This window comes from Bubalus kerabau, chromosome 18, assembly GCF_029407905.1.
Source record: "Bubalus kerabau isolate K-KA32 ecotype Philippines breed swamp buffalo chromosome 18, PCC_UOA_SB_1v2, whole genome shotgun sequence".
Classification (NCBI taxonomy): Eukaryota; Metazoa; Chordata; class Mammalia; order Artiodactyla; family Bovidae; genus Bubalus; species Bubalus kerabau.
Window position 1 is genome coordinate 11,798,805 of NC_073641.1, and position 15,017 is coordinate 11,813,821.

The window sequence follows — 15,017 nt, forward strand, 5'->3', positions numbered from 1 at the left end:
TAATTCATGTAGCAGAAAATTCGCCATTTAAAAGCATACAATTCAGTGTCTTTATTATATTAACAAGGCTGTGTACTCATCACCACCAGCCAATCCCATAACATCCACCACTCTCAGAAGAAGCATTCCTACCCATACACCCCACCCTAGACCTTGGCAACCACTAACCTACCTTCTGTCTCTATGAATCCGCCTATTCTACATATTTCATAGAAGTGGAACCATACAATATTTGTCCTTTTGTGTCTGGCTCAGTGTTTTCAAGGTTTATCCATGTTGTAGGATGTGTCAGAACTTCATTCCTTTTTACGGCTGAATAATACTCCACTGTAGGTTTACTGTACCTTTAGAATTTCCTTGGCATATTATTCTGTTTACCTCTTTAATATTCTTGGATTATATACACACAGTGGGACGTTTCCTTGTAATTTGTACTACCTGTGTCTTTACCCACCCTCTGTTTATCCCTCTGAAATCTAGGATCAAGTTGTGGCACAAACACTGCAGGGTGACCGCTGCTTTCCTGAAACTCACTGTTGCAGCCTGGTGGAGCACAGACCAGAAACTGCCCCATGACTCGAGGGTGCGGCAAACTGCACCCTCGTGATTGTCCTAGTAAGCATACCAAATGCACATACTTGGGGCAGGACGTGCTCACTGCTCCGCTTCACTGCCTGCCCCTGCGTCCATCCCCATGGAAACAAAACAAGATGTTCCTGATCAACAGCAGAGCCTTAACTTGACTCCCTCTTTATGGTGCGCTGATCAAACTTCCCAGTATAGCTATTCCCTAATGATCTCATGTGACTTCTACCAATAAAAGTGCGGGCTGAAAGGAGACATTTTGTCTTCCTGCCATGGAGAGCAGGAGGACCCCCTGATTCCCTGCTTGCCCAATTATGTGTCTGACTTTTCATTATGCGCCGGCCCCTGTTTCAGGACTTTCTCACCCCCTGTGCTGGACGTGGCAGGTGGCGCCCAAACAGGGACCTGAAATTGGGAAGAATTCCCCCGAGGGAAAAAACTGAAAGTGAAGACAGCGAGCGGTAAGTGAGACGCCTGGATCACGACCAGGCCCTCAGACTCTAAGAGTGGAAAGTCCCTTGTTGTCTTACAAAGTCAGGGTAACAGTGGGGAATGATTTGAGTAAAGCTGAGAAACATTACCTCCAGCTTTTGAGGCACCTCCTCCAGACTGCTAGAGCGCAGGTGAAAGAGGAGCAATTGACACAATTGCTAAGTGAAAGTGAAAGTGAAGTCACTCAGTCGTGTCTGACCCTTTGCGACCCCATGGACTGTAGTCTACCAGGCTTCTCTGTCCATGGGATTTTCCAGGCAAGAATACTGGAGTGGGGTGCCATTTCCTTCTCCAAGAGATCTGCCCAACCCAGGGATTGAACCCCAGTCTCCCACATTGTAGGCAGACGCTTTACCGTCTGAGCCACCAGGGAAGTCAGAGGTGGTTAAATATAATCCTTGGTTTCTGGAAGAAGGCACTCTAGATATTGAAAATTGGGATTGAGTGGGAGAGAATTTGAAACCAGTACACAGGAGAGGGGATCGCATACTCGTGATGGTATTTGCAACCTGGGGCTAGTGCGCTCGGTCCTATACCCTTTTCAGACTGAGAAATCATGCCAGAAGGCGGTGTCCCCAGAAGCGGCTCTTGTTTACCCTTCCACCCCTTTGCCACCTAAACTTGAGGATGATTTTCCACCACCGCCACCTCCACTGGATCCAGAAATGTCTTGGGAGGATAAGCCGCTGATTCAATTTCAGCCTGCCATGGCCTCCACCCTTCATACGTGTGCTTTAAACATTGAGGACCATCTTGCTTTCCCTATTAACTACAGACCCGACGCCAATAATCCCACTCAGGTTATTGCAACCCATGAAACTTTTGACATCAGTGTTTTAAAGGAACTAAAATCTAGTGTTAGGTTGAACGGGGCTAATTCCCCTTAACACAGGAACTGTTGGAAATTTGTTTCCCTGGAAGAAGTTCTCCTTACAATGTTAAAATGTTAGCCAAAGCACCTTTAAGTGGTCCCCAATATTTACAGTTTTTTGCCTCTTATACTGAGTTGTGCCAAGAGCAAGCCCATACTAATTTGGCCACTGGACATAATCTTACTTTTGAAATGCTCATAGGCACAGGGCAATATACCAGTCCAACAGCCCAACTGACTTATGAAGGTACACTGGTGGGAGCATATGAACAGGTCACCAAATGTTGCCAAAGGGCGTGGCAGACAGTATCAGACCCTGACAAGCCTACCAGTTCATTTGTCAAAATTTTACAGAGACCTGGAGAAGACTCACTGAATTTTTAGACTGGCTCTCATCTGCTCTCCACTGTCAAATTAATAGTCCTACGGTGGAGGACATTTTGTTAAAACAATTAGCCTATGAAAATGCCAATGAAGATTGCAAGGCTGCCCTTAACCCTATTCATCAAAATGTCAGCCTTGCAGATTTTGTTAGAGCATGTCAGAATGTTGGTACACAGGCTCACAAACAAACCATGCTAGCTCAAGCAATTTGTGCTGCCTTTAAAGATAATTTTAGCTCTTCCCCTGCCAAATGTTTTCAATGTGAAAAGCCTGAACATATGAAAAAGGATTGCCGTTCCCAATCTAAAAACAGGTATTACAATACCTCCACCCATTTGTAACAATAAAACACCAGGACTGTGTCCTCAATGCCAGAAAGGCAATCACTGGGCTAATCAATACAGATCAAAATTTCCTAAGAACGGTTCCCCTTTACAGCCAGGAAACAGCCAACGGGGCCAGCCCCAGGCCCCACAAACAATGGGACATAGCTGGTGAGGATCTCCAGCACACCCTGCAGCCTATCTCCAGCCTCCCAGCTGCTACCAGCGGAAGTGCTGCATTGGACCTCCCAACCAGAGTAACTGTTTAGATTAATGAATCAGACCCCATGTAGCAATCCCTACTGGGATCTGAGGCCCCATTCCACTGGGGACTACAGGACTCATTCTGGGCAGAAGTGGCCTTACTCTCAAGGGCCTCCAAATTCTTCCTGGCCTTATTGACCTAGACTACTTGGGAGAAATTAAAGAAATGGCTCTTTCTTGCTCATCCCATGTCATTCTTCAAGGTCAACGAACTGCTCAGCTCCTTCTCTTGCCTTACCATGCCCCTAACAATTATAATCCTATCACCAGAGGAAAACAAGGATTTGGGAGCACTGGTGATCAAGTAGTGTGCTTTACTCAACAAATACTCTCAGATTGGCCCACTTGTAAGGCTAAAATTCAAGGAAAAACCTTCTCTAGTCTCTTAGATACTGGAGCTGACTTTTCCATCATTACTTCTCATCAATGGCCAGATGACTGGCCCTTGACTGAACCCCAGGAAAAAATCTCAGGCTTTGAAGAATCCCAACACCTTGCTCAGAGTTCAGCAATTCTTCCTTGCCGAGGGCCCGAAAAACGACTTGCCCAGTGGCGCCTAGTTCTCTCCAACAAGGGAAAGGCAGATCATATAATGATGAGAATGGGGTAACAACTGAGAAAAGGGCTAGGAAAAAATTTATAGGGAGATCCTTCTCCTTTACCTATTCAACCCAAACTGGAAAGAAAAGAGCTACTATATAAAAATTTTTAATGAAGGTCACTGACATTTCTCCGCCACTACATGCCACACCTCTAACGTGGCTTACATCTAAACCTGTTTGGGTGGATCAATGGCCTCTAGCAAAGGAGAAACTTACGCATTTACAAGTCTTGGTAGAAGAACAGTTTCAAGCAGGACACAGAGGAAAGTACTAGTCCTTGGAATACTCCAGTTTTCACAGTCCCTAAAAACATCAGGCAAATAGAGGCTGCTTCATGATCTTCGAGCTATTAATGCAGTAATGCAACCCATGGAGGCCTTGCAGCCCAGACTCATCCCCTTTGGCCATACCTCAAGATTGGCCAATTGTAGTTCTGGATCTTAAAGACTGTTTTTATACAATCCTCTGAGCTCCACAAGACAAAGAAAAATTTGCCTTTTCAGTACCTAGTATTAACCAACCAGCCCCCATGAAATGGTACCAATAGAAAATGTTGCCTCAGGGGATGATGACGCTATGGCAACAATACGTGGCTAGCACTCTGGAGGGAGCTCGATCCCTCTGTCCTCAAGCCTCCATCATTCACTATATGGATGACATACTCTTAGCTGCCCCAGAAGTCTCTCCTAAACCCACTTTTTCACCAAGTTCAACACGATCTTAAATGATGGGGACTACATGTAGCCCCCCCAAAAATTTAAAAAACAGCTCCCTTTTCCTATTTAGGTTATTGGGTTTCAGAACATACCATTATACCCCAAAAGGTATCCATTAGATGTGACGATCTCAAAACATTCCATGATTTTCAGAAGCTTTTAGGAGATATTCATTGGTTGTGCCCTGCTTTGTGCGTTCCTACCAGTTCACTTACACACCTCTTTGAGACCCTTAAAGGGGACTCAGCCCTTTCTTCTCCTCAGACTCTGACGCCACAAGCTAAAAAGGAACTTGATATAGTAAATATTGCCATTCAAAATGCTCAACTTAATCATATTCATGATGATCATCCTATTCTCTTCATTGTTGTAGCCTCTTCAGAAGCCCCTACAGGAGTTCTATTTCAAGAACAGCCCACCTTTGGCATCACAGAATGGCTGTTGGCACATTCTCAGGAGGGCAAAACTCAGATGACGTACGTTACCCTTGTGTCTAATTTAATTATACAAGAAAGAAAGCATACTTGCCAGTTAACTGGCTTTGATCCTCAAACTATTCATGTTCCATTTGACAAAACTCAACAACAGCATCTTTGACAGACTTGCTTATCATGGCAGGTCATCCTCGCTGCTTTTGTGGGCATTTTAGACAATCACCCTCCTGCACATAAATTATTACAATTTATTTCCCTAACTCCCTTTGTGTGGCCCAGAGTCACCAAGGCCACACCTATCCCAGGCACTCCTACTTATTTTACAGATGGCTCTAACAATGGCAAAGCAGGCATTACCGACCCTGAGGAGTGAGCAACTCGAGTAACTCCCCACACCTCGGCTCAGCGAGTGGACCTAGTAACAGAAATTACAGTACTTGTTTCTAAAGACCTCTATTAATATTGTTAGTGACTCTGCCTATGTGGTTGGAATGACCAAGTCTACTGAGACTGCAAAAATTAAACATGTTAATTCTGAGGACTTATTCCTCCTATTTCTCCAACTTCAAAAAGCCATTCGCTCCCATTCCTTTCCTTTCTTTATTACACATATTCAAGCTCACTCCCCTCTCCTGGGGCCTCTCACCCTTGGCAAATCTCAGGCTGACCTTCTAACGATGCCCAATTTTAAGCAGGCTTACCAGTTTCATCAACTTCTTCATCAATCTGCCATTCCCTTAGACATCAGTTTAACATTACTAAATCCCAAGCAACACAAATTATTCAAGCCTGTCCTTCCTATTAACAAGTCAGTGCTTACCAACCTCCATCACCTGGAGTTAACCCTCAAGGGGTTACTCCAAATGAAATTTGGCAAATGGATGTAACCCATTTTCCTGAGTTTGGACATCTTAGCTACCTTCGTGTTTCTATTGATACTTATTCTCATATGCTTTGGGCTTCTGCTCATCCCGATGAAACCACCATTCACGCCCAATGCCATTTATTAGCTGCTTCTGCTCATATGGGCATCCCAAAGAAACTTAAAACTGACAACGGGCCAACTTACACCCGTAAAGCTTTTACAGCCTGTTGCTCTCCCTGGTCTATTAGTCATTCTACAGGCATCCCATATAATCCAACTGGCCAAGTTATTGTTGAATGAGCACATTATACTCTTAAAAGTCAACTTTTAAAACAGAAAGGGGGAACAGCAGGGAAATCTCCACCTGCACATCTACGTCTAGCTTTCCTAACCTTAAATTTTTTCACAACAGATGACCAAAAATCAACCCAACATGAGAAACACCATTCACATACTCCTTCAGTGCGACACCCACAGGTCTGATGGAAGGTGCCAGAAGGTAGTCCATGGAAAGGACCAACCCCCCTACGAACATGGGGAGGAGGATGTGGTTGTGTCTCAACAGGTCAAGGCCCTGGTTAGATACCAAGCAGGCGCATCAAGCTTTACCATGGATCCCCCATTTGCACCACGGGAGATGTGGGACCCCACGAAGAGCAAGGCAATGGTGACACAGAAAGTCCAGAGGCTGCGCCTGGCGGACTGCACCCCCCTCCCCCCACCACCGCCCCAAGCAAGGACAGCCACGCACTCGTCAGGCACCTCCTATGACTTGCGGACAACTGAAGAGCCGCAGTCAAAAGAGCGAACAGATGCTCTTGCACACTCAAACACCTAAGACCCCCAAGATCATGCTGCTGGCTATGGTGGCATTGGTCTCCTGTGCTGTAACTGGGGCTGCTGCTGCTAAGTCGCTTCAGTCGTGTCCGACTCTGTGTGACCCCATAGACGGCAGCCCACCAGGCTCCCCTGTCCCTGGGATTCTCCAGGCAAGAACACTGGAGTAGGTTGCCATTTCCTTCTCCAATGCATGAAAGTGAAAAGTGAAAGTGAAGTCGTTCAGTCGTGTCTGACCCTTAGCGACCCCATGGACTGCAGCCTACCAGGCTCCTCCGTCCATGGGATTTTCCAGGCAAAAGTACTGGAGTGGGGTGCCATCGCCTTCTCCAGTAACTGGGGCAGATGCCGATTTGTATTGGACTTATGTTCCAGACCCTCCGTTAGCTAGACCCTTAACGTGGATTGACACTTCCCCTACAGTTTGGACCAACGATTCCCATTGGTTCCCAGATCCTGACGGGGTACCCCCAAATTTAACACTAAAACAGCTCTATATTATTATTCTGGACTGACCATGATAGTCCTGCAATCAAAACAAAAAGGGGGAGATGTTGCAGCCTGGCAGAGCAGAGACCCGAACCTGCCCCACGACTTGAGGGTGCGGCAAACTGCGCCCTCGTGATTGTCCTAGTAAGCACGCCAAACAGACATACTTGGGGCGGAACGTGCTGCCTGCTCCGCTTCACTGACTGCCACTGCGTCTGTCCCCATGGAAACAAAACAAGTCATTCCTGATCAAAAGCAAAGCTTTAACTTGACTCCCTCGTTATGGTACGCTGATCAAACTCCCCAGTATAGCTATTCCCTAATGATCTCATGTGACTTCTACCAATAAAAGTGCGGGCTGAAAGAGGCCATTTTGTCTTCCTGCCACGGGGAGCAGGAGGACCCCCGATTCCCTGCTTGCCAAATGATATGTGTCTGTCTTTTCATTACGTGTCCATCCCTGTCGCAGGTCTTTCTCACCTGCCCTGCTGGACACGGCACTCACAGTAATGGAGATGGTCAAATGGGAACTGAGGAAAAACCAGGGATAACATAATCCAGTCCCCAGTGCCTACTTCACAGGCAGGTGACCAGTGAGGGCACACACGGTCCCACTCTCAGAAGAGTTCTGTGCTCAGAGTTTAATGCTCACTGGTTACCCTAGTGCAAGTCTAAACAATTTTATCTCTGAAGCTGTTTTCTGTAATGAAGTCTGATGGGACAATGGAGCATATGTGTTAAGGTTTACAGCCTCTGCTCTTGTGCAGTCCTCCTCCCCTCTGCTCCCTGCTTCCTGGCTGACTGGCGCCTGCGCCCTGGGTCTTGCCCTACCTTCTCTTCCCTGCCCCTGACCAGCGACTGTTCCATCTGTCCCCAGTGGGGCTCTGGCTCAGGAGCAGGGTCATAGGTCAGGTGTGCACCCCATGGTGTCTCTGGGAGGATCATGGTGGCCCATCACAGACCTGGGCTAGGCAGTGCTGAGATGTGCTTGCTAACAGGCCACTTGCGGGGAGGAGAGGGGCTAAGAGCTAGCCTTTTGCCCATCCCCATCCGGGTACCAAGCACATTTTCACATGGAGATGGCACAACTTTGGGGTCATAGTGGGCCCATGGGAAGCAGAGATGCCTGGGGCGGCGGTGGGGGGTGCAATGTCATGAAACAGCGAATAAAAACACAACTGCTAGACAGATCACAGAAGAAAGGAAAATGTTTTATATTTTAGTACCTTTGACAGTGGAAACAATGCAACCGTCTATCAACCAATAAATGCATAAACAAAATACAGCCTATCCATACAATGAAATATTACTCAGCTATAAAGAGGAATGAAGTAATTCCTCAAAAATTTAGATACAGAGTTACCACATGGCTCAGCAATCCCACTTCTGAACATATAAGAAATGAAAGAAGAAGAAATGAAAGCAGGGACTCACACAGATATTTGCACACATATGGTCACAGCAGCATTATTCCAAATAGCCCCAAAGTGGAAGCAGCCCAAAAGTCTATTGAAGGATAAATAGACAAAATGTGGTATATACATGTACACTGCCTTTAAAAGTCTTTAAAAGGAAGGAAATTCTGACACATGTTACAACATGGACAAATCTTGAGGGCATTTTCCTAAGTGAAATATGGCAAACACAGAAGGACAGATACTATAGGATCCATTTAAATGAGGTTCCGAAAGTAGTCAAATTCATAGACAAAGTAGAATCATGGTTTCCGGGGTAGTGAAGAAGGCAGGGAATAGGGAGTTAGTGTTTAATAGGTACAGAGTTTCAGCTGGGGAAGATGAGGACGTTCGGGAGATGGATGGCAGTGAGAGCTGTACAACAAAGTGCCTATACTTAACGCCAGAGCACCGTACACTTAAACATGGTCAGAATGGCGCATTTTCCATTATGTATATTTTACTTCAAGCAAGCAAGCAAGACCATGTTCTTACCAAAAAGAAACGAACAGGCAGGTTCTTACCAAGGGAGGTCCACCCAAGAAAATGGTACCCTGCTTGCGGACGATGATGTTTTCATCAGCCATTGCAGGCACGTAAGCTCCTCCTGCTGTGCAGGAGCCCATGACCACTGCTATCTGGAATCCAAGCACACGGGAAACTCATGCAGTACAGCTCGAACAGTGAATTACACAGTCTCTGGATCTACAGTTCCACAAACAGTACCAGGGCATGTTACTAGCTTGTCCCTGTGTTGCCTTTGTTTTTTTTTGGTTTTTTGGGTTTTTTTTTGTCTGTGCTGTATGGCTTGCAGGATCTCAGTTCCTGACCAGGGATTAAATGCAGGTCATGGCAGAAAAGCTTGGAATCTTAACCACTAGGAGACCAGGGAACTCCCTGTGCTTCATTTTTAAAATGGAGTTCTCTAAGTGTTTAGAACTGTTTCCTAACTTTTGTATCAAAACATTTTGAAGGGCTTAGGTCACACTTTTACAAAGCTTGTAGACAACCTCCATGTCAAATGGAAGACTGGCCAAACACACCATTACACTGAGCAACTAATGGAGAGAAGAAACTCACAATCAACCCATAAATTAGCAAAATTATATTAAAAGGACAACTTTTATATCTAATAATAGCAATAATAAGTTCTCTAAACAATTGCCACTTACCTCAGAGGAATACTGAAATAATTCTCCAAATGAGCAATGTTAATTTTGTGTTACCCTGAATATAAGACTTTCTAAATATAAAACTAATGTTAGCATCACAATTGAAAATCTTGCTCAAAAGAAAGTCAGTTGTGTTGAAGCTGGGTGATGCATACTTGAGGGTTCACAGTACTATTTTTCTACTTTTGTGGGTGCTTAAAATTTTCCATGATAAAAGTTTTTAAAAAATTCTTGCTTAGAAATTAGTATGATACAAACAATAAATATAGATTTTGCTGATTAGTCCTAGATAGGAATAAATACTACCACAAAGAAAAATAAGAGAAGTATGTAGTGAATATTTTCTTAAATTACCATATGAAAGTAGTTTTACTAATTCCAATATTCCATCAGTTTTCCTTCTAGTCATATAAATACCTACTTTGGAAAAGAAAAAAGCCACACTATTATTAATCCAAAAGCAAAAGGCAGCATGAGTTAACATTTTCTATGTAGATGGCTGTCTTGTTAACTCATGTGCTGCCTTCTATTTAGATGGCTGTCACAAAAGGCATTTTCTCCTATTTCATGTAATGTTATTAAAAACAGCTGTAGCATTTCTTTGTCAATATATAACAGAAATGTTTATCACTTCCTGCTTTGCTTGTCTGCTTATCAGTCACTGAGAAGTCTTTTTCTTTCAGTTTTATTGGAATCTAATTGACACACAGTGCTGCCTAAATTTAAGGTGTACAGCATAATGACTTGACTTCCATGTATCATGAAAGGTTATCTTAGTAGGTTTAGAAAATATCCACCGTCTCATTTAGATATCACTTTTATTTTTGCTGCACCATGCAGTGTATGGGATTCTTGGTTCCCTGACCAGGGATCGAACCCATGCCCCCTGCAATGGAAGCATGGAGTCTGAGCCGTGGACTGCCAGGGAAATCCCTAAAATTTTTAAAATGGAAGAAAAATGTTTTTCTTATGATGAAAAAACCTCTTAGGATTTACTCTGAATGGCTTTCACACATAACATAGAATAGCGTTAATTATATTATTCATATTGCACATTATATCACATTACTTACTCATCTTATAAGTTTGTACTTTTTGACCACTGTCATCCAGTTCCCTTTCTGCCCAATCCCTCGTCTCTGGTAACTATAAATCTGATCTCTTTTTCTCTGGGTTTGTTTGGTTGGTTGGTTGGTTTTGAAGTATAATCAACCTAAACACGATGTTAGTTACTGTAATATGACAGAGGGATTTGGTATCACTATACATGTCAAAATGATCACCACAGTAAGTCCAGCCACAGGCTGTCACCATATAAAGATAGCACATAATTCCTGACTGTATTCCCCACACTGTACATTTCATACCCATGACTCATTTTACAACTGGAAGTTTGTACCTCTTAATCTCCCTCACCTATTTCTCCCCCTGCCCCTGCCCCACCTCCCTGCAGAAGTTTGTTTTAAAATATCTATGGCTAGAAAAACTCTTGCCCATGAGTACAAAGAAATATTCATCATAGCAATGTTTATAATAGCAAAAACATGCAAATAACCAACAGGTCTATCAATACAATATTTTGAAAGGGATATTGTAGATAAATAAATTCTTTAAAAATCTGAGGCAAATGGTACTAATGAACCTATTTGCAGGGAAGGAATAGAAATGCAGATAAAACAGACATGGTGGGGTGGAGGAGAGGGGAGGGCGGGACGAACTGATAGAGTAGCATCGACATACATACACTACCATGCGTAAAATGGTATAAAAAAGCTCATGGGAAGCTGCTGCGTAGCACAGGGAGCTCAGCTGAGCTCTGTGACGCCCTAGAGGAGTGGGACAGGAGATGTGGGAGGGAGGCCAAGAAGGAAGAGATATATGTATACATATAACTAAGATCATGGCATCTGGTCCCATCACTTCATGGGAAATAGATGGGGAAACAGTGGAAACAGTGTCAGACTTTATTTTGGGGGGCTCCAAAACCACTGAAGATGGTGGTTGCAGCCATGAAATTAAAAGACACTTACTCCTCGGCAGGAAAGTTATGACCAACCTAGATAGCATATTGAAAAGCAGAGATATTACTTTGCCAACAAAGGTCCATCTAGTCAAGGCTATGGTTTTTCCAGTGGTCATGTATGGATGTGAGAGTTGGACTATGAAGAAAGCTGAATGCCAAAGAATTGATGCTTTTGAACTGTGGTGTTGAAGACTCTTGAGACACCTTGGACAGCAAGGTGATCAAACCAGTCAATCCTAAAGGAAATCAACCCTGACTATTCATTGGAAGGACTGATGCTGAAGCTGAAGCTCCAATATTTTGACCATCTGATGCGAAGAGCCAACTTGTTGGAAAACACCTTGATGCTAGAAAGATTGAGGGCAGGAGGAGAAGGGGGCAACAGAAGATAAGATGGTTAGATGGCATCAGTGACTCAATGGACATGAGTTTGAGCAAACTGAGAGATAGGGAAGGACAGGGAAGCCTGGCATGCTGTAGTCCATGGGGTCACAAAGAGTCAGACACGACTGAGAGACTGAAAAACGAAAACAAAGAACACTTCAGATGCCTTTTCTCTGCAGAAGCTCTATAATCAAGAAATCAACAATCCACTTCTCCAAAGCCAGAGAAGACATCACAAACGTATAGAGAAGACCTTGGCTTAGTAATGAGTGGGACACTGTGGCAGGCAACTTCTAAAACACCCCCCACCCCGCTTCATCATCCTAGACTCTTGGTATTCACGTCCTGTATGATCCCATTGCCTTGAGTGTGTGGTGGGTCTGGTGATATGCCTCTAACAAATGGAATATGGCGAGTGATGGGACGTCACTGCTGTGCCCAGGGTATGAGAGACCATGTCTTGTGTCTTGCTGGCCTCTCTCTTGCCCACCTGCTTGCACACTCTAATGCAGCAGCTGACATGCTGTGATGTGCTGTATGGAGAGGCACACAGTAAGAAAGAACATACAACAGCTCAAAAGGAACTAAGAAAGGCCTGCAGAGGACCAAATCCTGCCATCAGCCAGTGATACGGGGTGAAGCCTTGAGAGGATGCAGTCAGTCACGTGATCCAGCTAAGAGGAGAGCTCTAAGATCCAGCTAAGCTGTGCTCAGACCCTGAATCCATAGAAACTGCAAGACAATAAGCATTGTTGTTTTAAACTGCTGTGTTTGGGGATAATTTGCTCTGCAGTAATGGAGAACTAATACAGAGATCAAAAACCATCTCCCTCATGTGACTGCAGAGAAGGCAATGGCACCCCACTCCAGTACTCTTGCCTGGAAAATCCCATGGACGGAGGAGCCTGGTAGGCTGCAGTCCATGGGGGTCACTAAGAGTCGGACACAACTGAGCGACTTCACTTTCACTTTTCACTTTCATGCATTGGAGAAGGAAATGGCAACCCACTCCAGTGTTCTTGCCTGGAGAATCCCAGGGACGGGGGAGCCTGGTGGGCTGCGTCTCTGGGGTCGCAGAGTCGGACACGACTGAAGCGACTTAGCAGCAGCAGCAGCAGCAGCATGTGACTGCAACTGAAGCACATCTGAAGACCTGGGATAATCCGTGTTTGAAGTGCTTTGTTGCTGTTGCTCTTTAAGGATCTGTGAACTGTTCCTCTAGTCCAGAGGTGGGAGCCAGACCAGCACTAGCACTCTGTACCACCCCAGAGAGTGATGAGAAACCAAGGGAAAGACAGGGACAAACTGTGAAGCCATTATGCTAAGTGAAAGAAACCAGTCACAAAGGACCACTTACTGTGCAATTCCATCTATACAAAATGTCCAGAAGAGGCACATCCATAGGTTACCTGGAGGGACTAAGTTAAAAAATGAGATTAACTGCCAATGGGTGTGGTATTTCCTTCTGGAGTCATTTAAAGTTGTTTTAAAGTCATTTAAAGTTGTTTAAAATTGATTCAACCCTGTAAATATCCTAAAAACCACTGAATTATACATATTAAATGAGTAAATTGTATAGTATGTGAAATATACCTTAATAAATTACTTTTCTATAAAACTTATAAAATTAAAACAAAGCACAAGTTAGAGTGACTAAGTATATAAGAATCAATATCCTCACATTTTTCATCAGTAAGAAAGAGAGGCTATTCTAGTTCTAAGCATCCAACACAAACTTAATATCGCTAAAGCAAATTCTGAAAATAGAAATAAAAGAACACAGCGAAGTCACCAGTATCACACCATCTCCTCTTCTGTATTTAATTCTGAGTCCTTCACTCACTCACAAATAGAGTGAGCGTGCACCGAGAGCTCTGCCTCTGTGCCTACCGCTTTTCTCGCAGAGCGTGGGGACCCCAGGGCCCAAACAGCCCCGAGGACTTTCCAGGCCCCGAAGCATTTGTCCAGAGAACAGTGAAGACCTCACACTGGGCCACCCTGAACAAGGGATCCAGAACCCCAGAAAGGAGATTCTGCTGCTTTCTCTACCAAGAGGACACTATAAGGACATAAGGAAGCTCTGTGGCCATAAACCGCTCAGGCCACACTCAGCATAGCTTTGGCTGTGTGGGTGACACAGCCCAGGCACCGCGTCAGCAGAGACATCACAGCGCCCCTCATCTGCATGAGAGCACGAGACCTCCCGCCAGCTCCACGGAGAGGCCGCTGTCCACTCCTTCACCTTTGAGGTGGGCCTGCTCTGTGACACAGACAAACCAAGAGACCCCTCTTGCAGGGTCAGCAGGGCCATGGCGACTCAAAAACTTGAATCCAGAGCAAGAAAACAGCAAGGAGGCTAAGAATGATGTGCAACTGACAGTAACAATCCTCGTCATCACCGCCGCGGGCAGCACAGCAAAAGCTGTCAATGAAAGGAAACGAGAGGCTAAAGAACAGAAGGAAGAGGCTGGAAAAACTTTAGACAAACCTGCATTACCCTCTAGGCTTTGTCTGCACAAACAGAGACTGGTTGTCACTGCACCAAAAACAAATTACATATTGTAGGTCAGCAGCCTGCCCTGTGGACGGGGTCTCTGAGATGAAGTCAAGAGGTTTTACATCTAATTCTGAGAAATTGTGTGAACCTTAGACCTCCATCTTTCCACTGAAAAATTGCAGAAGACCATGCAGTTCAAAGGCTCTCTCTGATAAATGTAACAGAACTTGGGGACAGAGATTTTCAGCCGCTTGATGGAAAAGCCATTAAACTATAATTTTTTTTTAATCTCTCATCTTATTCCTTTTTCCTTTCAAAGTAATGCAGAAAGCAAATACTGCCTGTATCACACTATTTGCTTCTATCCTTGGGTGGGGAAGATCCCCTGGAGAAGGAAATGGCAACACACTCCAGTGTTTTTGCCCGGAAAATCCCATGGACAAAGGAGCCTGGCAGGCTACACTCCATGGAGTCACAAAGAGTAGGACACGACTGAGCACAAGGCACCTAAAGAGTTACCATTAAAAAAATAAAAGCCATAATACACACATATTAAGTCAATAGCTGTCTAGAATTTAAGAATATTATCAACTAAACCATCTGATCACACTGTTGATCCTAGAAC

At 44.5% G+C, this 15,017-nt stretch overlaps 1 protein-coding gene across 2 annotated transcripts in view; it reads right to left on the bottom strand.

Moving 5' to 3' along the window:
- Nucleotides 1-15,017, bottom strand: part of MCCC2 (methylcrotonyl-CoA carboxylase subunit 2) — a 78,083-nt gene that overhangs the window by 26,969 nt on the left and 36,097 nt on the right. For both annotated transcript variants that reach the window (XM_055554500.1, XM_055554501.1), the window contains one exon: nt 8,841-8,954. In XM_055554500.1, the coding sequence (XP_055410475.1) occupies nt 8,841-8,954 (114 nt within the window). The remainder of the gene's footprint in view (nt 1-8,840; nt 8,955-15,017) is intronic.